Source organism: Salvelinus alpinus, chromosome 12 (genome assembly GCF_045679555.1).
Source record: "Salvelinus alpinus chromosome 12, SLU_Salpinus.1, whole genome shotgun sequence".
Classification (NCBI taxonomy): domain Eukaryota; kingdom Metazoa; phylum Chordata; class Actinopteri; order Salmoniformes; family Salmonidae; genus Salvelinus; species Salvelinus alpinus.
Genome location: NC_092097.1, coordinates 8,934,525 through 8,960,989, shown reverse-complemented (window position 1 = coordinate 8,960,989; position 26,465 = coordinate 8,934,525). Strand labels below are relative to the sequence as shown.

Sequence of the window (26,465 nt, the reverse complement as noted above, 5' to 3'; positions counted from 1 at the left end):
AGAATGATGAAGGCCACTGTTCTTGGGGACCTTCAATGCTGCAGAAATTTTTTGGTACCCTTCTCCAGATCTGTGCCTTGACTCAATCCCGTCTCGGAGCTCTACGGACGATTTCTTCGACCTCATGGCTTGGTTTTTGCTCTGACATGCACTGTCAACTGTGGAACCTTATATAAACAGGTGTGCGCCTTTCCAAATCATGTCCAATCGCTTGAATTTACCACAGGTGGACTCCAAGTTATAGAAATATCTCAAGGATGATCAATGGAAACAGGATTCACCTGAGCTCAATTTTGATTCTCATAACAAAGGGTCTGAATACTTATGTAAATAGGGTATTTCTGTAAAAAAAAAAACACACTTGCAAAATTTCTTAACCTGTTTTCGCTTTGTCATTATTGGGTATTGTGTGTAGCTTGATTGGACTTTTTTAAAATCAGTTTTAGAATAAGGGTTATTGTGTGTAGCTTGATTGGAAAAAAATAAATGTTATCAATTTTAGAATAAGGCTAAAGTTTTTTATTTTTATTTAGTGGAATTTAGGGAAGGGGTCTGAATACTTTCCGAGTGCGCTGTATATAACCTTGCCTTCATAATACTCGCATGATAATCTTATATTGACGTCCTGTTTTGGTGAAAACTGTATGGCCCAGTTAGATTATGTAATTTTAAACAATTTAAACAATTTGAAATACACAATCATACCACAATGAACAGGGAAGGGTTGACAAACAACACAATCACTTTTCTTGGAATACTAAACTCAAAAGCTAGAAATCCATGTTTTAGATAAGAAATGAGTGATGTGCGACCCATGCCGGATTGTTTGCATCACGTACACAATTTCACAGTTTCATTGTGATGGTTTCAATTGTAGGGATTATGTAACAAATTGCCCTGGGAGGGACTCCCGTTAATTCATGTTAACGTAAAGACGTCTCTTTTTATCATGAGTATATTAATTTAACATGTATCAAATATTAAAGGTACTATGTGACTTAATATGAACACTACATAATTTACACATATTCTGTGAAAGTTTGGTTTCAAACTACTTTTCGTTGCTGCGCTCAGTAAGCACTTTGTAGATATGTCCCTGAAAAGCTGAAAAAGTATTTACCTAATGCACACGTGAACACACGGCGCCGAAAAGCGAATAGGGGGTTGCCATTTTGACCATAGCCAATACCTTTAATTTGTTTCCACTGTCTGCAATACAGTCATTCATCCAAACACTATCAATCGTTGTTACGTTGCAACATGCCGTCGCTCATGGACTCGCTCGAATCCGGATTGGACTTCATAGAATTCCTCGGAGAGAGGAAATCGACTATGTCGGATAGAAAAGAACTTCGTGACATTTACAACTTAGAATTCAAATACAGGTAATGAAAAGGATTGGTTTTCAAAGGCTGACTAACTGACACCTGACCTGTCATAGACGGCCTAATAGTACACGGTATGCTTCAGTCAGACAGCTGACATGACTACATGGTTTTGTTTTTCAGGGAAGGAATGAAAGACCCCCACTTTTCCAACGTTCTATATGCCCTGCTGAAATTCAACAAAGTCCGCATACGACAGGGGAAATTATACTTTAATGTCAAACCCCAGGTAATAATACCTTATTGCACTTTACAATCCTGATCAGCTCTATTCTACTGTAGTTATTATGTTCTTGATGTGAGGCTCAGCCTCAAACTAAGGCACCACACAATGTTTGGCCAAAGGGAAGACAAGTGAAACAGATTATTGATCAGCATATGGGCTATGTGCTTGTCAGGTAATACATAGAGCTCAATATCCCCTTTACACCCTTGTGGATATGCCCTAGACCAGGTATTCCTAAACTGTGGTACGCCAAATAAAAATGTGATTCACATAAAAAAAAATCGTCACATTTTCAAACAGTCCATTTATATTTTCCAACAGGGCTATACATTTGGGTGAGTTTTTTTTCTCTCGCCTGAGTAGCCTCGTTTAACTGCCAAAAATAAAATTAAACCATCTAGTGTTCAGTGAAATAACAACACAATGTCAAATACAGGTAGCCTAGTCAAATAATTAACATCCAATCACATTAACCGTTACTCTCTCGCGGGAATTCCACTAACGGTCCGTATGTAGCCAAACGTAGCTGCTGCTCATTCTGTTTGCTCGAAAATTGATAAATGGTTCAAAAAGTAAGGCCCGCGTCCATAGAGACACTTCCCAGCAGTACTACACCTGCAGCTGTCGATGACACAAGTTGTTCTGCTTCCACGAGCAATTCCAATGCTAGCATCAGTAATTCTACAGTTGTTAGCCCAGCTAGCATAGACACAGACAGTTGTGAATCTGATGCAGCCGATGAGCTACTGCCTCCTGACCCTGGAAAGCACAGAACAACAGACAGGGACGTTTGACCATCGAAGAGGCGCAAATATGATGAGAACTACATTGATATGGGGTTCACTTATATTGGGAGTAGTGCCTTTCCTGCCTTTCCTCAGCCACAGTGCAAAAGTACTATCGCACAACTCAATAAAACCATCACTCTTGCGAAGACTTTTAGAAACAAAGCATGCCAATTTGAAAAATAAGCCATGGGAGTTTTTTGAGCGAGAATTAAAACAACTTTCGAGTAGTAAGACGTGTATAAAAACAACAGATACCATTAATTAGAAGGGGCTAGAAGCATCTTATATGTTGAGCTACTGAGTGGCTAGGACAGGCAAGCCCCATACTATTGTAGAGGACTTAATTCTTCCGGCTGCCGTGGATATGGCTGGGACAATGCTGGGGGAAAAGGCCAAAAAATTATAAAGACAATGCCTTCATCAAACAATACTGTTTCACGACGCATCAGCGACATGGCAGGAGATGTTTTGAATCAATTACTGCTTCGCATACAAGCCAGTGAATTCTATGCGTTCCAGCTGGATGAGTCAACAGACGTGGCGGGCATGGCACAGCTCCTGGTATATGTCCGTTACGTTTATGGGGGATCAATTAAGGAAGAAATCCTCTTCTGCAAACCACTGGAAACCAGGACAACATGAGAGGATATGTTTAAAGTACTGGACAGCTTTGTGACATCAAGTGGACTTTGGTGGTCAAGATGTGTTGGTATCTGTACTGATGGCGCAAAAGCCATGACAGGGAGACATAGTAGAGTGGTAACGCGCGTGCAAGCAGGTGCTCCAGACGCCACTTGGGTACACTGCAGTATCCACCGAGAGGCTCTTGCTGCCAAGGTAATGCCGGACAGCTTGAAATACGTTTAGGACACTACAGTGAAAATGGTCAACTTTGTTAAAGCAAGGACCCTGAACTCTTGTGTATTTTCTGAACTATGCAATGATATGGGCAGAGACTGTAACGCTTTTACAACATACAGAAGTGCGCTGGTTATCAAGGGACAAAGTATTGACACGTTTTTTTTTAAATTGAGAGACGAGTTTAAAGTTTTCTTTACTGACCATAATTTTCACTTGTCTGACCGCTTGCATGATGATGAGTTTCTCACATCTGGCCTATCTGGGTGATGTTTTTTCTCGCCTGAATGATCTGAATCTAGGATTACAGGTACTCTCCGCAACTATATTCAATGTGCGGGACAAAATTGAGACTATGATTAAGAAGTTGGAGCTCTTCTCTGTCTGCATTAACAAGGACAACACACAGGTCTTTCCATCATTGTATGAGTTTTTGTGTGCAAATTAACTCAAGCTTAAGGACAATGTCAGATGTGATTTAGCAAAGCATCTGAGTGAGTTGGGTGCGCAATTACACAGGTACTTTCCCGAAACGGATGACACAAACTGGATTCGTTATCCCTTTCGTGCACTGCCTTACTGATATCTGAACAAGAGAGCCTCATCGAAATTGCAACAAGTGGTTCTGTGAAAATTGAATTTAATCAGATGCCACTGCCAGATTTCTGGATTGGGCTGCGCTCAGAGTATCCTGCCTTGGCACATCGTGCTGTTAAGACACTGATGCCCTTTGCAACCACATACCTACAGTATGTGAGAGTGGATTCTCAGCCCTCACTAGCATGAAAACTGAATACAGGCACAGACTGTGTGTGGAAAATAATTTAAGACTGAGACTCTCCAATACAACCCAACATTGCAGAGTTATGTGCATCCTTTCAAGCACACCCTTCTCATTAACCTGTGGTGAGTTATTCACAATGTTCAATGAACAAATAAGGTTTTATATGTAAGATAGTTAAATAAAGAGAAAAATTATTGATTATTATATTATTATTTGTGCCATGGTCCTATAAGAGCTCTTTGTCACTTCCCACGACAACTCACTCATTCTTATGTTTAATAAATGTATCATATAGTGTGTGTGTGTGGCAGGCTTACAATGATGGCACAAAAAAACAAATTTGAGAGTGCGCTGACCCTGGTGCTAGAGGGGGTACGCAGCTGGAGGTTGAATGTTTGAAGGGGTACGGGACTATTAAAGGTTTGGGAACCACTGCCCTAGACAATATCTTCTTTCTGGTCTTTGGTACGACAGGTCCGAGTGTACTACTGTGACCAGTGGAGGAGACCTTCAGTACGTCAACAACAGGACAATATCACACCTCAGGAAAATGGAGGAGCCCCAGAGCCTTTCTCTCCTCTCCTCCCATCCTCTTCCGTTACCCCTGTCGACACTGTGTTGACACCCAAGAAGAGGCTTGCTAAAGAAATCCTCCAAAGCCTAAAGGTGAACAGGTGAGATATTGTGTGAGCTCCTACAGTATAAGACTGGTTGGTGACCAGTCAGATGTGACAACAAGATAGCCATTAGATTAGTTGCAGCAGTTGGTCCATGTCCTATCTAGATTGAATGGTGATCGTGTAGATGATGATCTTCTGTTGTTTGACTGGTATGTCCTCCCCTCTCTCTCCCTCTCTTCTCTCTCTCTCTCTCTCTCTCTCTCTCTCTCTCTCAGGGCAGAGTTGACCTCTGACAAGGGCGGCATTGAGATCACTTCAGATCCTGAGTTGACCAATGGTAAGGTCACGTTCAGCGTGGAGCGCCTGCAGGAAATGTTTGTAGTCAAGTTCTACATTTCTAACAACGGAGCGAGCTTTGTGTATTTCACCTATTACACAGCTCTGCACAGGATCCGCTGTTTTACACTGATGGACGAGAGGAGAGTGACTCGGGCCTGTCCGCTCTTCCTATGTCCAGGTGAGAAAAAGACGAGCACCATCTGTCTCAGTGCACTGTGTCAAAATTGTCTGAATACATTAGGTTTTGCAAACAAAAGAACACCTTAAAATAAATGAACTTCCAGTGAGTTTGCCCTCACACCCTCTCTATTAAACCCTGCCTGGGTATGTGTTCTGTTGTTTTTCACAGGGGAAAGCTATGATGTAGAGGTTCACTATTGGCTGCATCATTATGGCCATTTCCCTGCCACCATGTACTTTGAGTTCTGCACAGAGTCAGACCCTCCAGGCTCCTCTAAGCCCTTCTGCATAGTGAGGGAGATGGAGGCATCAGCCAGGACTCACTTAGCTGTGGAGCTGGGGCCTTTCGCTCCCTTCAAGCCTTATCAAGTGGCGCCATACAAGCCTGTGGACACGGTGATAGTTGAGGGAGAGCCCCCTGAAAGGTACAGTAAGACAAAGTGATGTTTACCCATTTGTTTACCCATTTTCATCAATAGTCGTATACTGTACATACTTTGTTCTAATTCTAATGAGCTTTCTTTTCACATTGTTTATGTGGCTTGATAATAATATTCCTTATAGTCAAACGTTACATTTAATCGTTCTCATTTGTCACGGCAGATCTGTTGTCCAGCCTCTGAAAATGCTAGTGAAACTCGGAGACTATAAGTATCCCTTTTATCTGAAGGACCTGGCTAAACAGAGACTGGAGGACTCTGAGTACCTCTCACCTACAGCCAGACAGAAGCTCTCATCAGTGAGGTCAGTGTGCTGCCTGCCTGCCTGCTGGGATCAATAACTGCCTAGACCCCATCCTCCCCAGACTGATAGCTTCTGTACTTGAAGGTCATTCTCATTGACAATTCTGTCTTGTCTCTATGTTCTTCCCAGAAACCTCCTTAAATGCCCCCTGAAGATGAGGAACTACCACCATCGCTTCCACCTCCTGCTGCACCTGGAGGAGATCCAGATGGAGGTGGACATCAAGAAATACGACCTCCATAACCAAACCATGACTCAGGACAGGGACAACAGAAGACTCCTGGTTCTACAAGTAAGAAAAGGCAAAAGGCCATAATGTACTGTATGTCTGCAGTCGTCAATCAATATATCACATTTATTTATAAAGCCCTTCTTACATCAGCTGAAGTCACAAAGTGCTATACAGAAACCCAGCCTAAAACCTCAAATAGCAAGCAATGCAGGTGTAGAGAGAGAGAGAGGACAATGATCAGAGAGGACAATGATGACCTAAAGTGATAGTTCATTCCTAAACGAAATTGACAGTCTTTTTTTTTACCTCAAAGTTGTGTAATGAGTTCCCATCTCGTGCTCTGTTTTGTTTAGATCCAGTGATATAACTCAACCCCAAATGAATGGGTACGATCACTGACTCTAAATATCACTCTAACCATAAGTATGCTGTGTCTTTCTCCATGATATTCACCAGGTCCCGGGTGTGGCAGAGAATAGGCCGTCTGTCCTTAGGGGAGACTGCCTGAAGGTGGCCAAGTCTGAGGACAAGGTCCAACCCATCACAGTGTATACAGGCTACGTTCACAGAGTGGAGCTAGAAAGAGTCAAGCTGGGCTTCTCAAAGAGGTAAGAGAGAGAGACCCCCCCATAATGTTACAATGCAATGGCCATCTGTAGGATACTTTCCAACTCCCTCCCTGCCTCTCAGGCTAGTGCAGAGCTTCATCAGTAACACGAGGTTTGACGTGGAGTTCACCATCAACCGTTTCCCCCTGAAGCTTCAGCACCGGGCGGTGGACCTGGCAGAGAAGCACCGGATGGACGAGGTGCTCTTCCCATCAGGCTCTGGAGTCCGGACTACCCCCATGCCCAAACTCAGGTCTGGATCCCCCCCTTCCAGCCAATAGCAAAGCACTCACACTGGCTTTGCTCTGTTGTTGTGGGTAGATGGTTGTGTCATTATACAACAGGAATAGAGACTGTTTCTTGTAACACTCATGTAATAGCAAGAACCGTTCAACTCCATTAGTATGGAATCACAAGCCAATTACGATGATGTATCGGCAGTAATTATAGTGTCGCTACACAAGTACGAGAGCAACTTCATTTAAAGTGTTACAATGACATTTCATACCAAATAACAAACTGTCGGTGTGAAGGAATGAATATCTCTCTCAGAGGAAGGTTACGGACAGAAGCGTTGGTGTGATTCCCATTTATATAATACAATTTTGTAAGAAGGAGTGTCGCAATGACATTTCAAAACGTAGATTGTGAATTGCTCCTCTCATATTTCTAATTTTGTTCCCTCCGGCCTCTTGGTTTCATGTCAGTGACTAGACCTCATTAATGAGTTTGAAATCTAGACGGTCTGCCTTTTGTTAGCCTAAAAAGTCCCACGCTTATCACAAGATAGCAAGACATTTCCCCAAGGAGTTTTATTCAAATAAAGGATCCAACTGGCAGCTCTGGCTGTGTCAAGTTGGTGGGGCCCATATCTAGTTTCTACATCACATACCTTCTCGTAGTTTAGTGGCTCCATTTCTTCGGTTCAGTGTGTACTTGACATGCAAGAACATATTTTCCTATTCCGGATCAAACCGTTTGAGTGGAAACAGTTGATGACAGCAGATAAGCCTGGCATGTGATCTAAGTGATCGTTATCTCCTTCTGTCTCCAGCATCTTCTTTTTAAACATGTTTTTGATTGGAGATTACAGGTTCACACATATATGATATGACATTAGGAAACAATGGTCCAATGTTTCCTCCACATTTCTCCAGCATGTTTAATCGTCAGCTGGAGAACAACCCGGAACAACATGCAGCCATCCAGCGCATTGTGTCTGGGGCCTCCAAGCCTGCTCCTTACCTGGTGTTTGGCCCTCCAGGGACCGGCAAGACTATCACTCTAGTTGAAGCCATGAACCAGGTATAAACTCCCTCCATCACACAGAAATTAAGTATAACATATTGCATACATTTTCTATGATGTGTCTTAATATTTGATGTACCATTTCGTCTTCGCTCGCTTTGATGGGGCAGTGGAGCGCTCATATTCTATATACCATATGTAACATTACATGTAAATAGCATAACATAGCACTACATAAAAACAATAGAAACAATATGCCACCCCCCCACCCCCCCCCACAAACCTGTCTTAAACTCGGGAGTGATGGAATTCATTCTGACTGTTGATCTTTCAATTGTGTACATTTTCCACAATAAATTATCAATTGCAAAACGAATCCATTTACGATGTTAAAATATGTCATAAGAAACCTCAGGACACTAAATGTAAATTGTAATAAGTCTGAAAATGTATTTATTGATCCAGAAGCGCATAGACTGTAAATACTCAAATAAGACAATAGTGTATTTTCTGACTGTAAGACAAGAGTTGCCTGCCCAGCTAATGGTCAATCCAAACTACACCTAAACTATATTGAAAAATGTTTGCACGTACAGTATAATAATAAATGTAGCCTAAAGAGATAATTTTATTGACAATAGTCTGATGGGTCAAATCATCCTACAAAGGTCCATGTAGGCCAGAGGTTTTGATTTGCTATACCCGATTGGAAAGAGCAGATTGTAAGGTTTCTAATTAACCTGGTTTTGCCAATAAGCTCTCAAAATTGTGTGGATGGGCTCTTTTTCAAAACATAACTATTTCCTAGAATTATCGTGACTCCACGTGTTCTTCATGTGAGTACTGGCGACAATCAGCGATAGCCATTTGGAAAACATATTTATGTTTTATTCTTGTTATATTCCGTTTTATTCTTACTGTAAAATATACACTGAATATACAAAACATTAAGAACACCTGCTCTTTCCATGATGTAGACTGACCAAGTGAATCCAGGTGAAAGCTATGATCCCTTATTGAGGGTGAATGGGTAAGACAAAACATGTAAGTGCCTTTGAACGGGGTATGGTAGAAGGTGCCAGGCGCATCGGTTTGTGTCAAGAACTGCAACGTTGCTTGGTTTTTCACACTCAACAGTTTCCCGTGTGTATCAAGAATGGTCCACCATCCAAAGGACATCCAGACAATTTGGCACACCTGTGGGAAACATTGGAGTCAAACTGGACCAGATGGAATGCTTTCGAACACCTTGTAGAGTCCATGCCCCGACAAATTGAGGCTGTTCTGAGGGCAAAAGGGGGGAGTGCAACTCAATTTTAGGAAGGTGTTCCTAATGTTTGGTATACTCAGTGTTGACTGTGTGGTAGGGCAGGGAATTATAACCATGTCATGTCTGCTACATGTAGATTTTTAAAGATTGGCGCTGGAGGGGAAGGCTGCCGCTTTACGGCCTCCTAACCAATTGTGCTATTTTGTGTTTTTTTTTCTCGCATTGTTTGTAACTTATTTTGTACATAATGTTGATTCTACCGTCTCTTATGACCGAACAGAGCTTCTGGATATCAGAACAATGAACACTCACCTCGAACTGGACAAAGATTTTCTCTTTAATGAGTCTGATCAAAGGATATAATGTTGCTACCGGACAAGGCCCAAATCCCCATCATTCACATGAAGAAAATAAGGGAATACAGAGATTGCAGATCAGGGGGCCTTGTGAGAATTTGTCGATGAGTGTGCAACCTGCCTCTACCATCTGTTATATTGCCCAACGTGCAATCACTGGAGAATAAACTGGATGAGTTCCGTTCGAGACTATCCTACCAACGGGACATTAAAAACTGTAATATGGCCTTTCTAGGGAGTTTTTCCTAGGCACCGTGCTTCTACACCTGCATTGCTTGCTGTTTGGGGTTTTAGGCTGGGTTTCTGTACAGCACTTCGAGATATTAGCTGATGTACGAAGGGCTATATAAAATAAAATAAACTTGATAATATCTTTTGTTTCACCGAGTCGTGGCTAAACGACGACACAGATAATATACAGTTGGCTGGGATTTCCGTGCATCGCTAGGACAGAACGGCTACGTCCGGTAAGATGAGGGGTGGGGGTGGTCAGATGACACGGATGCTACGCTAAAGGACTGTTTTGCTAGCACAGACTGGAACATGTTCCTGGATTCATCCAATGGCATTGAGGAGTATACCACCTCAGTCACCGGCTTCATCAATAAGTGCATCGACGACGTCGTCCCCACAGTGACCATACGTAAATATCCCAAACAGAAGCCATTTATTACAGGCAAAATCTGCTCCAAGCTAAAGGCTAGAGCTGCCACTTTCAAGGAGCAGGACTAATCCGTACACTTACAAGAAATCCTGCTATGCCCTCAGACGAACCATCAAACAGGCAAAGCGTCTATACAGGAGTAAGATTGAGTCCTACTAAACCGGCTCTGACACTTGTCGGATGTAGCAGGGCTTGAAAACTATTACAGACTACAAAGGGAAAGCCAGCTGCGAGCTGCTCAGTGACGCAAGCCTACCAGAAGGGCTAAATGCCTTTTATACTCGCATCGAGGCAAGCAACATTGAAGCATGCATGAGAGCATAAGCTGTTCTGGACGACTGTGTGATCATGCTCTCTGTAGCCTGTTTTTTTTACCTTTATTTATCTAGGCAAGTCAGTTAAAAACAGATTCTATTTACAATGACGGCCTACTCCGGCCAAACCCGGACGATGCTGGGCCAATTGTGCGCCGACCTATGGGACTCACAATCATGGCCGGTTGTGATACTGCCTGGAATCAAACCAGGGTGTCTGTAGTGACTCCTCAGGGCACTGAGATGCAGTGCCTTAGACCACAGCGCCACTTGGGAGCAAGACCTTTAAACAGGTCAACATTCACAAGGATGCGGGGCCAGAAGGACGTGTACTCAGAGCATGCGCGAGCCAACTGGCAAGTGTCTTCACTGTCGTTTTCAACGTCTCCCTGACCAAGTCTGTAATACCTACATGTTTCAAGCAGACCACCATAGTCCCTGTGCCCAAGAAAGCGAAGGTAACCTGCCTAAATGACTACCGCCCTGTATCACTCACGTCGGTAGCCATGGAGTGCTTTGAAAGGCTGGTCATGGCTCACATCAACACCATCATCACGGAAACCCTAGACCCACTCCAATTCGCATACCGCCCCACACATGACGCAATCTCAATCACACTCCACACTGCCCTTTCCCACCTGGACAAAAGGAACACCTATTTGAGAATGCTGTTCATTGACTACAGCTCAGCATTCAACACCATAGTGCCCACAAAGCTCATGACTAAGCTGAGGACCCTGGGACTGAACACCTCCCTCTGCAACTAGATCCTGGACTTCCTGACGGCCGCCCCCAGGTGGTAAGGGTAGGCAACAACACATCGGCCACGCTCATCCTCAACACCCTCAGGGGTGCGTTCTTAGTCCCCCCTGTACTCCCTGTTCACCCACAACTGTGTGGCCAAGCACAACTCCAACACCATCATTAAGTTTGCTGATGACACAACGGTGGTAGACCTGATCACAGAAAACGGTGAGACAGCCTATAGGGAGGAGGTCAGACACCTGGCAGTGTGGTGCCAGGACAACAACCTCTCCTTCAACGTGAGCAAGACAAAGGAGATGATCATGGATTACAGGCAAAGCTGGGCCGAACACGCCCCCACTCACATCGACGTGGCTGGAGTGCAGCGGGTCGAACGTTTCAAGTTCCTTGGTGTCCACATCACCAACAAACTATCATGGTCCAAAAACACCAAGAAAGTTGTGAAGAGGGCCCGACAATGCCTTTTCCCCCTTGGCATGGTTCCTCAGATCCTCAAAACGTTCTACAGCTGCACCATCGAGGGCATCCTGACCGGTTGCATAACCGCCTGGTATGGCAACTGCTCGGCATCCGACCGTAGTGTGTACGCCCCAGTACATCACTGGAGCCAAGGTTTCTGCCATCCAGGACCTACAGTGGGGACAAGAAGTATTTGATACACTGCCGATTTTGCAGGTTTTCCTACTTACAAAGCATGTAGAGGTCTGTAATTTTTATCATAGGTACACTTCAACTGTGAGAGACGGAATCTAAAACAAAAATCCAGAAAATCACATTGTATGATTTTTAAGTAATTAATTTGCATTTTATTGCATGACATAAGTATTTGATCACCTACCAACCAGTAAGAAGTCCGGCTCTCACAGACCTGTTAGTTTTTCTTTAAGAAGCCCTCCTGTTCTCCACTCATTACCTGTATTAACTGCACCTGTTTGAACTCGTTACCTGTATAAAATACACCTGTCCACACACTCAATCAAACAGACTCCAACCTCTCCACAATGGCCAAGACCAGAGAGCTGTGTAAGGACATCAGGGATAAAATTGTAGACCTGCACAAGGCTGGGATGGGCTACAGGACAATAGGCAAGCAGCTTGGTGAGAAGGCAACAACTGTTGGCGCAATTATTAGAAAATGGAAGAAGTTCAAGATGACGGTCAATCACCCTCGGTCTGGGGCTCCATGCAAGATCTCACCTCGTGGAGCATCAATGATCATGAGGAAGGTGAGGGATCAGCCCAGAACTACACGACAGGACCTGGTCAATGACCTGAAGAGAGCTGGGACCACATTCTCAAAGAAAACCATTAGTAACACACTACGCCGTCATGGATTAAAATCCTGCAGCGCACGCAAGGTCCCCCTGCTCAAGCCAGCGCATGTCCAGGCCCGTCTGAAGTTTGCCAATGACCATCTGGATGATCCAGAGGAGGAATGGGAGAAGGTCATGTGGTCTGATGAGACAAAAATAGAGCTTTTTGGTCTAAACTCCACTCGCCGTGTTTGGAGGAAGAAGAAGGATGAGTACAACCCCAAGAACACCATCCCAACCGTGAAGCATGGAGGTGGAAACATCATTCTTTGGGGATGCTTTTCTGCGAAGGGGACAGGACGACTGCACCGTATTGAGGGGAGGATGGATGGGGCCATGTATCGCGAGATCTTGGCCAACAACCTCCTTCCCTCAGTAAGAGCCTTGAAGATAGGTCGTGGCTGGGTCTTCCAGCATGACAACGACCCAAAACACACAGCCAGGGCAACTAAGGAGTGACTCCGTAAGAAGCATCTCAAGGTCCTGGAGTAGCCTAGCCAGTCTCCAGACCTGAACCCAATAGAAAATCTTTGGAGGGAGCTGAAAGTCCGTATTGCCCAGCGACAGCCCCGAAACCTGAAGGATCTGGAGAAGGTCTGTATGGAGGAGTGGGCCAAAATCCCTGCTGCAGTGTGTGCAAACCTGGTCAAGAACTACAGGAAACGTATGATCTCTGTAATTGCAAACAAAGGTTTCTGTACCAAATATTAAGTTCTGCTTTTCTGATGTATCAAATACTTATGTCATGCAATAAAATGCTAATTAATTACTTAAAAATCATACAATGTGATTTTCTGGATTTTCTGTGTCTCTCACAGTTGAAGTGTACCTATGATAAAAATTAGAGACCTCTACATGCTTTGTAAGTAGGAAAACCTGCAAAATCGGCAGTGTATCAAATACTTCTTCTCCCCATTGTATTTAGGAAAAGTCAGGGACAGGTGGGTTCAAGTTTTTATTGAAATTACAAAGTTTGAAAACGGTCAGATTGACCATCTTGGCGGTTCTAGTGTTAAACGTTATGCCTGTGTTTTCAGCTGAACAGAGTGGATCCTCTGTGCCACATCCTGGCATGTGCCCCATCTAACAGTGCATCAGACCTGTTGTGTGAGAGGCTGCTGGGTCACATGGACCCTCACTGTGTCTACCGTCTCTACGCCAGCAGCAGACCTCTCAGCACTGTGCCCCAAAACCTCCTGGTGAGGTTCACACATATTACATGAGGTTGTAGGCCACTTGGATGGTGAAAAAAGGTTAAACAAATCAAATACATTGAGAATACAAGTCTCAACAGATTTTTATACTCACTGACATTTCGCTGTGTGTCCTTTCCAATGACTCTCCCTCTCCTCGTTCTTCGGCGTTCCAGAAACATTGTAACTGGGACGCGAGCCAGGACAGCTTTGTGTTTCCCACAAAGGAGGTTTTGATGGGCTACAAGGTCATCATCACCACACTGGTGACAGCAGGACGGTACGGCTCATTTTTACAGTAGAAAGGCTGAATGGTTTTATACTGCTTTAAGAACCGATTTGCAGTGTGTAATTACTAAAGTTGTTACATTGTACTTACAGGTTATTACAGTTTTACACAAAATATATCCTTATTCCTGAGGAAGTCTCTGTTTAACCACTGTGTGTTGGTGTTCCTTTCCTAGGCTTGTGTCCGGCGGCATCCCAGTCGGTCACTTCACCCATGTGTTCATAGATGAGTCGGGTCAAGCAGTGGAGCCAGAGAGCATCATTGGGATCGCAGGTGAGATAGATAATACCAGGGATACTGCTCAATGTGTGAGGCCTATATTAGATTGTACACCATAGGCCTGGCTTGTGGTCAGTAGGGAACAACTCAGCAAAACGTTCTGTAACAGATAACGAAAATCTGTCATCTTATTGGATAAACTCCTCTTGCACCTCCTCTATTTCACTATATTTCAAAATGCTTCATCCAGTTTTGGCCCTAGTGAACATGACCATATTGTCTTGCTACTATCCAGTAGCCAATGGCTGTCTCTTGTATCCACAGGCCTGCTCCATCCAGAGGAGGGCCAGCTGATATTGGCTGGAGACCCTCAGCAGCTAGGACCCATCTTACGATCCCCCCTGGCCCTGCAGTATGGAATGGGTAGGCTCTAATACGCAATCAATGAATCATACCCAATGACTATTGTCAATAAACAATCCCCATTTCTGTCATGTCTCATAGCTGGAATATCAGCAAGCTCCATGTACTATAAGCGGGGGGAAAGTAAGGCGGTGCGGTCTGGTGCGGCGTCCCAGCAAAATAAATAGTGGGGGTACGCCATACTGGTAAAACATGACCCTATCACAATAATTAAAACAAAAGAAAACTAGGCTATTACGCCACTTTTTATCATTACTGCATGAAAAAGGAACTTGAAAACGGGTGAGAGAACCTACGCTCCAAAATGTGATGTCGTTCGACGAGAACACTGACATCCTGTCTAGGCAGAGATGAGTGGCCGATACCGAGACGCGCCCGGACAGCAGTGTACGCATAAATTCTGCCCTAATGACATTCGCCAAATGTCATTACACTTTTCTGTGTAACAGATGTCTCTTTCCATTCACCACTGTTTGGAGGCTGTAAATATGTAGCTAGTGGATGAACGTGCACGGGTAGCCTAGTAAAGGAGCCCTTTGAAGTGATTGTTTAACAGTCAGATTAAACCATTATGACTGGTTGTGTTTATGCCACAGTGAAAAGTAATACATTTTATAAGTTAAATGACAGATCTTTACGACTATGCCAACAGAAATCCTATTGAATTAATAGGGGTTCTATATGTCATTCTATGATTAGGCCCAGAATTTTTGGGGGGCACACACACAAGCCTGTGCGCATATCGAACGTCCCGTACTGGGGAGAAATTAATTCTTCTTTCTCCCATGACCATAAGATCAACTTTTGTGTATCCCAGGGATTTCTTTGCTAGAGAGACTGATGAAAGACAACCCACTGTATCAGAAGGATGGAGATTTTGGACACTTTGACAGTCGCTTTGTGACCAAGCTCCTTCGCAACTACAGGTAACAGCTCTGGGATTTCTTCCATCCTGTTCTTTCCAGTGTTGCTCTTTTGTAACATCGTTTGATTAGATAGTTCTGAGCTCATCTACTTTAACTATTTCCTTTCCCCTCTTCCTTTCTTCTCTTCTCTTCCTCCCCAGGTCCCACCCTGCTATTCTGAAGATTCCCAATGAGCTCTTCTATGAGAAGGAGCTGCAGGTGTTTGCAGACCAGTGGGATCGTGAAACCTACTGCAACTGGGAGCATCTGCCCAAGGAGGTGTGACAGTGTTGTTTTTGTACAGGTTCTGCTAGCACCATCTCTGATTCAAACGTTTTCTTCCATTTAGTGCCTACTGAACATTATTCTGATTTGAGGTTTGTTAGGTGTGTGAGTTAGTGTTGTTACAACTCTCCAGGGTCTCTTCTCCTCAGGCAGCTCAGTAATTATAATGTCAGTGCGTGCCTGTCTGTCTGTCTGTAGCAGGGCTGCTCTCCTTTGACCACAGAGCTATTCCTGAATCCCCATTAACATTAGTAGCAGCATATTTAAAAAAGCATCTCCCTCTTTCTCAAACATGCAGTAACAGGTCTATGTGGACTGCTGTTTCTCCTGATTTCTTAATGAATATTTAAAAAATATATATATATGAGTGGCCATGTTGCACAAAGCTGAATCTTAATCATGGGTTAAGTTGTGATTGTGTGGGTGGTGGAAATGTCTCCAGTATTGTTTGCATTCCTGTGGTCTTTCTGTGTAGGGGTTCCCAGTGATATTCCATGGAGTGTTGGGAAAGGATGAGAGAGAAGGCAACAGTCCGTCCTTCTTCAACGTGTCAGAGATTGAGGTCCTGGTGGACTACCTCACCAAGTTGATGAAGACCCAGGGCAAGAAGGGCCTGCCCAAACTATCCCCTAAAGACATTGGCATCATCGCTCCCTATAGGAAACAGGTGAGACGTCATCCATGGAGTTAAAGCACACATCATTAACTATACCTGATGTGCAGGAGTTTTACCTAAGTTAATCTGCTGTTTTTAACAGGTTGAGAAAATCCAAAAAGCTCTGAATTTTGTCAAAGAGTTGAGTCAATGGAAGGACATCAAGGAGCTCAAGGTGAGTCCTGTGTTATACATCAGTCTTACAACCTGAGGCCTTTGTTTAGATGAGACGTTAAAGGTGCAATATGCGGAAATTGCTCCTGGTTGCTAAAATTTTAATTGTTCACCTAATTTCAGTTTGTGACAAAACACATTGTACCATCTAATCCGCTGTGAAATATATTTTCAATAACCAAAAATATTGTATTTTCAGCTGTTTGAAGCTAAAACTAAACATAAGAACGGGAAGCAAAGAAATAGTGCACATAGAACAGATCTACAGCTTCTTTGACTTTCTTTCAATGAGAAGGACATATCTATAACTTACATTTCTATGTGAATTTGGTCAGGTCAACCAAAAAGTTACATATTGAAGCTTTAAGTGTTGATGAAGCATGTTGTTGTTTCAGGTGGGTTCAGTGGAGGAGTTCCAGGGACAGGAGAGAAAGATCATCATGGTCTCTACCGTCCGCAGTAGCATCAACTACGTTAAGATGGACCAAGACTTTAACCTAGGCTTCCTCACTAACGAGAAGGTTCCCAGCACTTACCTTTTACTCACTCTTACTCTATATGATGTCTGTGTGTGCCCACATGTGTACGTTTTCTGCCCGCATGTGTACGTTGTGTGTATGCATAAATAATAGTGTAATAGTGCATCATTATCATATTTCCCAGCATGCTCTATTGCAGGTTGATTTTTACAACATTTTGTTTCAAAAGTTATGTTTTTGCATGTATATTGACAGATTAATTAATCTTATGCTACTCAAATATAAATAACATACATTCTTCTCAACTAATCCAATATGTTAGTTGGACTAATTACACCCGTTACTGAAAAGGTCATTCCAGTTTAGATGCTTTCGGTAGTCTCATTTCTTACTCTTCCCAACTCTGGCAGTCATTCTGAATGCAGGTTGCGGGTGAATAAATATACTAAATGTTGGATATCCCCACTCTGGCTGGATTCCAATAGGAATGACACATTACTTTGCAAACCAGCATAATGTGACTTGCAGGCCTGATGTGGCTTGTAAACCACGAATTTCAGGCCACTGTATCAGGGTAAAAACTAGGCCCTCAACATAAGGCCTTATGAAATACATGTATTGTCTTAAAGAATTCCATTTTAATGATAACATATTTTCTTAGGATCTTACTTTGTGAATGCAATAGGAATGAAAATGGATGAATGCAACAAATACAGTCATGGGTGGTAATTCTACAATTCACTCGAAAGGCAAGGCACTCTGGGAAATATGCAAATAATGCTTTAAACTTAGCAATATGTTAATTTAACACTGAAAAGTGTGGACCCATATAGACACTGGACCAGTGTTAAATTTAACGCTCTCAGTGTTGATTTAACACTGGCAAATGTTCTGTGTACTAGACCCAAGAGAAAGTATTAGCTTTTCACCATGTCCTGCAGTGAAACACTAGGATTTAGAACGCCAGCTAACTGCAACTGTAAATCGCCATTTTTACATCACTGGCAGGAGAGGACATTTTGGAACTCCCTAAAATGGCTGAATTTATAGAGAGTAGCTCCGAGTCTGAGAAGGAGTTCATGGTAGAGGATGAAATAACGTTACTTAGGGAGCCAATAAACCTGAAGCCGTTCATTTTTGAGCCGATCGTTGCCCCAGATCAGAGAGTTTGTTCTCGTAGCACTAATAACACAGACATGCTGCCTGAAACACCTCAACTAGAGGGCTCAGCGGGAAAACTCAATACCGCAGACAGTTTACTGATTCCTGCCAGTGAAGCGCTAGCATCAGTTGTTACTATGGCAATTTAAAATGGCACTGTCCATAGCTGAAATAAACCTTGTCGTCGATAAAAATACTAAATATAGAGAGATTCTTATGTTAAATGAACATGTTTAGTGTTAGTGGATTGAATACATCTTTGCTTCCTAAGGTGTTTCCATTCCACTTTAAGTACAGTACCAGTCACGATTTTTTCTTTATTTTTACTATTTTGTACATTGTAGAATAATATTGAAAACATCAAAACTATGAAATAACACATATGGAATCATGTAGTAACCAAAAAAGTGTTAAACAAATCAAAATATATTTTAGATTCTTCAAAGTAGCCACCTTTGCCTTGATGACAGCTTTGTACACTCTTTGCATTCTTTCAACCATCTTCACCTGGAATGCTTTTCCAACAGTCTTGAAGGAGTTCCCACACATGCTGAGCACATTTTGGCTGCTTTTCCTTCAATCTGCGGTTCAACTCATCCCAAACCATCTCAATTGGGTTGAGGTCGGGTGATTGTGGAGGCCAGGTCATCTGATGCAGCACTCCATCACTCTCCTCCTTGGTCAAAACGCCCTTACCCAGCCTGGAGGTGTGTTGAGTCATTGTCCTGTTGAGAAACAAATGATAGTCCCACTTAGCTCAAACCAGATGGGATGGCGTGTCACTGCAGAATGCTGTGGTAGCCATGCTGGTTAAGTGTGCCTTGAATTCTAAATAAATCACTGACAGTGTCACCTGCAAAGCACCATCACACCACCACCTCCATGCTTCACGGTGGGAACTACACATGCAGAGATCATCCGTTCATCTACTTTACATCTCACAAAGGCGGTTGGAACCAAAAATCTCAAATTTGGACTCATCAGACCAAAGGACTGTCACGTTCTGACCTTAGTTCCTTTTTTATGTCTTTTTTTTGGTTTGGTCAGGGCGTTAGTTGGGGTGGGCATTCTATGTTCTATATTCTATGTTTTGTTCTATGTGTTGTATTTCTGTGTTTGGCCTAGTATGGTTACCAATCAGAGGCAGCTGTCAATCGTTGTCTCTGATTGAGAACCATACTTAGGTAGCCTGTTCCCACCTGTGTTTGTGGGTAGTTGTTTTTGTGTTTGTTTCACCATTCAGGACTGTTTCGATTTTTGTTGTCATTCACTTTGTTATTTTGTCTTTTTCCCGTGTTCAGTTAATAGATTTAACATGGACACTTACTATGCTGCATTTTGGTCAGATCCTTCATATTCCTCATCGGAAGAAGAAGAAAATCGTTACAAGGACAGATTTCCACCGGTCTAATGTCCATTGCTCGTGTTTCTTGGCTCAAGCAAGTCTCTTCTTATTGGTGTCCTTTTGTAGTGGTTTCTTTGCAGAAATTTGACCATGAAGGCCTGATTCACACAGTCTCCTCTGAACAGTTGATGTTGAGATGTGTCTGTTACTTGAACTCTGAAGCATTTATTTGGGCTGCAATTTCTGAGGGTGGTAATTAATGAACTTATGCTCTACAGCAGAGGTAACTCTGGGTCTTCCTTTCCTGTGGCGGCCTTCATGAGAGCCAGTTTCATCATAGCACTTGATGGTTTTTGCGACTGCTTTTTCAAAGTTCTTGAAATGTCCGTATTTATTGACCTTCGTGTCTTAAAGTAACGATGGACTGTCGTTTCTCTTTGCTTATTTGAGCTGTTCTTGCCATAATATGGACTTGGTCTTTTACCAAATAGGGCTATCTTCTGTATACCACCCCTACATTGTCACAACACAACTGATTGGCTGACATATAAAATCTCACATATGGAATCTCACATGTAAAATATATATTGATGGTTACTACATGATTTCATATGTGTTATTTTGTAGTTTTGATGTTTTCACTATTATTCTACAATGCAGAAAATAGTAAAAATAAAGAAAAACCCTGGAATGAGTAGGTGTGTCCAAACTTTTGACTGGTACTGTATGTCCCATCTTTCTGTGCAACTGTCAGCTGACCTCTCCATGTCCTCTATTCTCTACAGAGGTTCAATGTGGCCATGACCAGAGCCAAGGCCCTGCTGATAGTGGTGGGAAACCCTGTTATCCTCAACAAGGACCCAACTTGGGAGCGGTAAGACCTTTGTTCTCCCAAGGGCCGAGGAAAGTTAACGTGAGGAGAATGTTATCTATCTGTAGAATGGTATGAATCCACTCTTAACTATTGAGGATGACAATTAGTGTAGGAGGAATATGATTGGAATATAATAATTCAATCTGACTCCATAATCACGTGAATACATGCAATAGGCCTTAAGCATCTCTGGCAAGTTCTGCAAGAAAGCTAGTCTTTGCTCACCTGTCCCATTAACTATAATTACACGTGTCTAAGATAACTGTTATGCAATTAACAATGTCCAGATACTATGAGCTAATTCTAGCAATCAAAGTTCCAGCATTGAGTCAAGCTTAGCGCAGAGATGTAAAGTTAGAACCCAAGCATAGGCCATGTGTAGTGTAAATAACATGTACCATTAGACCATTACATCAAAGAATAATTAAGGAAAATATTACTCTGAAATATGAGGACAACCGTACATATTGTGTGTCCTGTATAGTCATAAGGATTGGCGGATGTCCGGACCCCGAGTAACCTCCCTTGAAACCTATCAGGGCCAGGGAGAGTTTACGAGAGGTTTATGGTACACCCTAGATGCTCCGGTCGTGGGGGATGGGGGATGGAGTGTGCAGCTCAGGGTTGCGAGGTGCTGATGACGGTCACCAGCAAGGAATTCGTAACAATTACAGTTATGCAATAAGAATACAATTATCAAAGAGCACACACAAGAAGTCTTACATTTTAAAAAGATACACCATTATTAAGCATAACAAATACACCACTATGGCATACAAAGTATGACATTGTTTTACAATGACTCCCTGAACGAAGCAACTCTTTTTTTTGTCCTAACCAGGACAGAACTCCACTTCAATAACACCCATTGTTTCATTTCCATCACTCTGCTTTGCCAAAACAATTAAACAAAAGCATAACAATTCACACACATTCTCTAGTCTAATCAACACAATAATAGGAGCGCACAATCTGGGCTGCTCCCACTTTGAACTGACCGGCTCCTGGCCAACACTTTAACACAGCAACTCTGGGGGGGAAATGAATCCGTAACATGTACAGTACAATAAGGAATATCAACATTCACAGCTCTTTATGAACTCTTGAAACAATTGAAACATGACAAATGAATTCACAGTAACATTCATTTTGTCAAGTTTCATCAGTCTTCACACCTCCGTCAGTAATCCCCAGGGCCCCGGAAAAAGCCAATGACGAAGGTGTTTCACTCCTGTGATATGCAAACATACGGCCATCGAAATCCGGACAATGCCATAAATTGTGATCGAATCATCACGCTGTGCTGGCGTCAGCAAGTCACCAGACACAAGGGCCACCCTCTCTCATTTCTTTCCCACTACACTCTTAGGAAGAAAAGGTGCTATCTAGAACCAAAAAGGGTTATTCCGCTGTCTCCATAGGAGAACCCTTTTTAGAGCTCCTTTTGGTTCCAGGTAGAACCCTTTTGGTTCCAGGCAGAACTCTTTTGGGTTCCATGTAGAACCCTTTCCACAGAGGAAGTCACCAAAAATCTAATCAAATTTATTTATATAGCCCTTCGTACATCAGCTGATATGTCAAAGTGCTGTACAGAAACCCAGCCTAAAACCCCAAACAGCAAGCAATACAGGTGTAGAAGCACGGTGGTTAGGAAAAACTCGCTAGAAAGGCCAAAACCTAGGAAGAAACTTAGAGAAGAACCAGGCTATGTGGGGTGGCCAGTCCTCTTCTGGCTGTGCCGGGTGGAGATTATAACAGAACATGTTCAAAGTTCATAAATGACCAGCATGGTCAAATAATAATAATCACAGTAGTTGTCGAGGGTGCAGCAAGTCAGCACCTCAGGAGTAAATGTCAGTTGGCTTTTCATAGCCGATCATTAAGATTATCTCTACCGCTCCTGCGGTCTCTAGAGAGTTGAAAACAGCAGGTCTGGGACAGGTAGCACGTCCGGTGAACAGGTCAGGGTTCCATAGCCGCAGGGAGAACAGTTGAAACTGGAGCAGCAGCACGGCCAAGTGGACTGGGGACAGCAAGGAGTCATCATGTCAGGTCGTCCTGAGGCATGGTCCTAGGGCTCAGGTCCTCCGAGAGAGAGAGAGAAAGAGAGAGAGAATTAGAGAGAGCATACTTAAATTCACACAGGACACCGGATAAGACAGGAGAAGTACTCCAGATATAACAAACTGACCCTAGCCCCCCGACACATAAACTACTGCAGCATAAATACTGGAGGTTGAGACAGGAGGGGTCAGGAGACACTGTGGCCCCATCCGATGATACCCCCGGACAGGGCCAAACAGGAAGGATATAACCCCACCCACTTTGCCAAGGGACAGCCCCCACACCACTAGAGGGATATCTTCAACCACCAACTTACCATCCTGAGACAAGGCCGAGTATAGCCCACAAAGATCTCCGCCACGGCACAACCCAAGGGGGGGCGCCAACCCAGACAGGAAGATCACGTCAGTGACTCAACCCACTCAAGTGACGCACCCCTCCTAGGGACGGCATGAAAGAGCACCAGTAAGCCAGTGACTCAGCACCTGTAATAGGGTTAGAGGCAGAGAATCCCAGTGGAGAGAGGGGAACCGGCCAGGCAGAGACAGCAAGGGCGGTTCGTTGCTCCAGAGCCTTTCCGTTCACCTTCACACTCCTGGGCCAGACTACACTCAATCATATGACCCACTGAAGAGATTAGTCTTCAGTAAAGACTTAAAGGTTGAGACCGAGTCTGTCACGCCCTGGCCTTAGTATTCTTTGTTTTCTGTAATATTTTGGTTAGGTCAGGGTGTGACAGGGGGGATGTGTGTGTGTATTTGTCTCATCTTGGGTGGTTGTATGGTATAGGGGGGTTTAGTAGAGTGTATGGGTTTGTGTTGAGTGTAGGTATCTAGGTATGTCTATGGTTGCCTGAATGGTTCTCAATCAGAGACAGCTGTCATTCATTGTCTCTGATTGGGAGCCATATTTAAGGCAGCCATAGGCATTAGGTTAATGTGGGTAATTGTCTATGTGTAGTGTTTAGTGTCAGCACTATTTGTTTGAATAGCTTCACGGTCGTCTGTTTGTTGTTTTTGTTCGTTTGTTCGTCTTCATAATAAAAAGAAGATGTCGTTCTATTACGCTGCGCCTTGGTCCACTCTGCCTCATTACGACGATCGTGACAGAGTCTGCGTCTCTCACATGGGTAGGCAGACCATTCCATAAAAATGGAGATCTATAGGAGAAAGCCCTGCCTCCAGCTGTTTGCTTAGAAATTCTAGGGACAATTAGGAGGCCTGCGTCTTGTGACCGTAGCGTACGTGTAGGTATGTACGGCAGGACCAACTCGGAAAGATAGGTAGGAGCAAGCACATGTTACGCTTTGTAGGTTAACAGTAAAACCTTGAAATCAGCCCTTGCCTTAACAGGAAGCCAGTGTAGGGAGGCTAGCACTGGAAAAAGGGATCTACTTTGCACCAAAAAGGGTTCTCCCATGGGGACAGCTGCAGAACCCTTTTGGAACCCTCTACCGCCACATACACATATTGGTGCTCTCTTCTCTTTTCTTAAGTAGAATAAAGAACCCAGGACAACTCCTCGTTATAGTTGCTACAGTGGGGAGAACAAGTATTTGATACACTGCCGATTTTGCAGGTTTTCCTACTTACAAAGCATGTAGAGGTCTGTAATTTTTATCATAGGTACACTTCAACTGTGAGAGACGGAATCTAAAACAAAAATCCAGAAAATCACATTGTATGATTTTTAACTAATTCCTTTGCATTTTATTGCATGACATAAGTATTTGATACATCAGAAAAGCAGAACCTAATATTTGGTACAGAAACCTTTGTTTGCAATTACAGAGATCATACGTTTCCTGTAGTTCTTGACCAGGTTTGCACACACTGCAGCAGGGATTTTGGCCCACTCCTCCATACAGACCTTCTCTAGATCCTTCAGGTTTCGGGGCTGTCGCTGGGCAATACGGAATTTCAGCTCCCTCCAAAGATTTTCTATTGGATTCAGGTCTGGAGACTGGCTAGACCACTCCAGGAACTTGAGATGCTTCTTACGGAGCCACTCCTTAGTTGCCCTGGCTGTGTGTTTCGGGTCGTTGTCATGCTGGAAGACCCAGCCACGACCCATCTTCAATGCTCTTACTGAGGGAAGGAGGTTGTTGGCCAAGATCTCGCGATACATGGCCCCATCCATCCTCCCCTCAATACGGTGCAGTCGTCCTGTCCCCTTTGCAGAAAAGCAGCCCCAAAGAATGATGTTTCCACCTCCATGCTTCACGTTTGGGATGGGTTCTTGGGGTTGTACTCATCCTTCTTCTTCCTCCAAACACAGCGAGTGGAGTTTAGACCAAAAAGTTGTATTTTTGTCTCATCAGACCACATGACCTTCTCCCATTCCTCCTCTGGATCATCCAGATGGTCATTGGCAAACTTCAGACGGGCCTGGACATGCGCTGGCTTGAGCAGGGGGACCTTGCGTGCGCTGCAGGATTTTAATCCATGACGGCGTAGTGTGTTACTAATGGTTTTCTTTGAGACTGTGGTCCCAGCTCTCTTCAGGTCATTGCCCAGGTCCTGCCGTGTAGTTCTGGGCTGATCCCTCACCTTCCTCATGATCATTGATGCCCCACGAGGTGAGATCTTGCATGGAGCCCCAGACCGAGGGTGATTGACCGTCATCTGAACTTCTTCCATTTTCTAATAATTGCGCCAACAGTTGTTGCCTTCTCACCAAGCTGCTTGCCTATTGTCCTGTAGCCCATCCCAGCCTTGTGCAGGTCTACAATTTTATCCCTGATGTCCTTACACAGCTCTCTGGTCTTGGCCATTGTGGAGAGGTTGGAGTCTGTTTGATTGAGCGTGTGGACAGGTGTCTTTTATACAGGTAACGAGTTCAAACAGGTGCAGTTAATACAGGTAATGAGTGGAGAACAGGAGGGCTTCTTAAAGAAAAACTAACAGGTCTGTGAGAGCCGGAATTCTTACTGGTTGGTAGGTGATCAAATACTTATGTCATGCAATAAAATGCAAATTAATTACTTAAAAATCATACAATGTGATTTTCTGGATTTTTGTTTTAGATTCTGTCTCTCACAGTTGAAGTGTACCTATGATAAAAATTACAGACCTCTACATGCTTTGTAAGTAGGAAAACCTGCAAAATCGGCAGTGTATCAAATACTTGTTCTCCCCACTGTATATGTATGGCTTAGTTGGTAGAGCACAGTGCTTTCAATGCCAGGATTGTGGGTTCGATTTCTGAGGCCACCCATACGTAAAATGTATGTACACATGACTGTAAGTGGGTTTGGATGATTTTGTTTGATTTTTTTAGCTCACTCAACACTGTCTGTGTGTTCAGGTTTATCAGCTATTGTGTGGAGGAGGAGGGATACACTGGCTTCGACTTCACTGACGCTGAAGGAGAAGAAGATGTAGTAACACGACTGGCTTCCCTTAAAATCACGGTGGAGTGTTCCACAGGTCTGGCAAAGGAGAGTGACCTCTAGCAGTATGTCCATCCAGAGTGGAGGACTGAGCAGTAGCCTTCTGGACACCAGCAAAGCTGTGCAGGAGCTAGGGCTGTGGCGGTCATGACATTTTGTCAGCCGGTCTCATGGTAATTGACAGTTAATCAACATAAACATGTTTAGCATCTCCAGGCCTCCACTCATACAAGCCGCTGATGCACGCCTTTGGAACATCTACATTTTAAAAAAAAGTCTAATAAATCTATTTTAATATACACCATCACAATAAA

The 26,465-nt window shown here is 43.5% G+C and overlaps 1 protein-coding gene across 1 annotated transcript; it reads left to right on the top strand.

Moving 5' to 3' along the window:
• The first annotated feature begins 1,139 nt into the window (after positions 1-1,139).
• On the top strand, positions 1,140-26,465 carry mov10a (Mov10 RNA helicase a). Its single transcript, XM_071334848.1, has 21 exons — positions 1,140-1,385; positions 1,509-1,614; positions 4,516-4,715; positions 4,937-5,178; positions 5,350-5,605; positions 5,784-5,924; positions 6,054-6,216; positions 6,613-6,764; positions 6,847-7,017; positions 7,922-8,069; positions 13,732-13,893; positions 14,064-14,167; positions 14,352-14,449; positions 14,720-14,818; positions 15,636-15,744; positions 15,885-16,002; positions 16,484-16,675; positions 16,767-16,838; positions 17,233-17,358; positions 20,608-20,696; positions 26,067-26,465. The coding sequence occupies exons 1-21, from the start codon at positions 1,261-1,263 to the stop codon at positions 26,212-26,214; spliced, it is 3,021 nt and encodes a 1,006-aa protein (XP_071190949.1). The 5' UTR covers positions 1,140-1,260; the 3' UTR covers positions 26,215-26,465.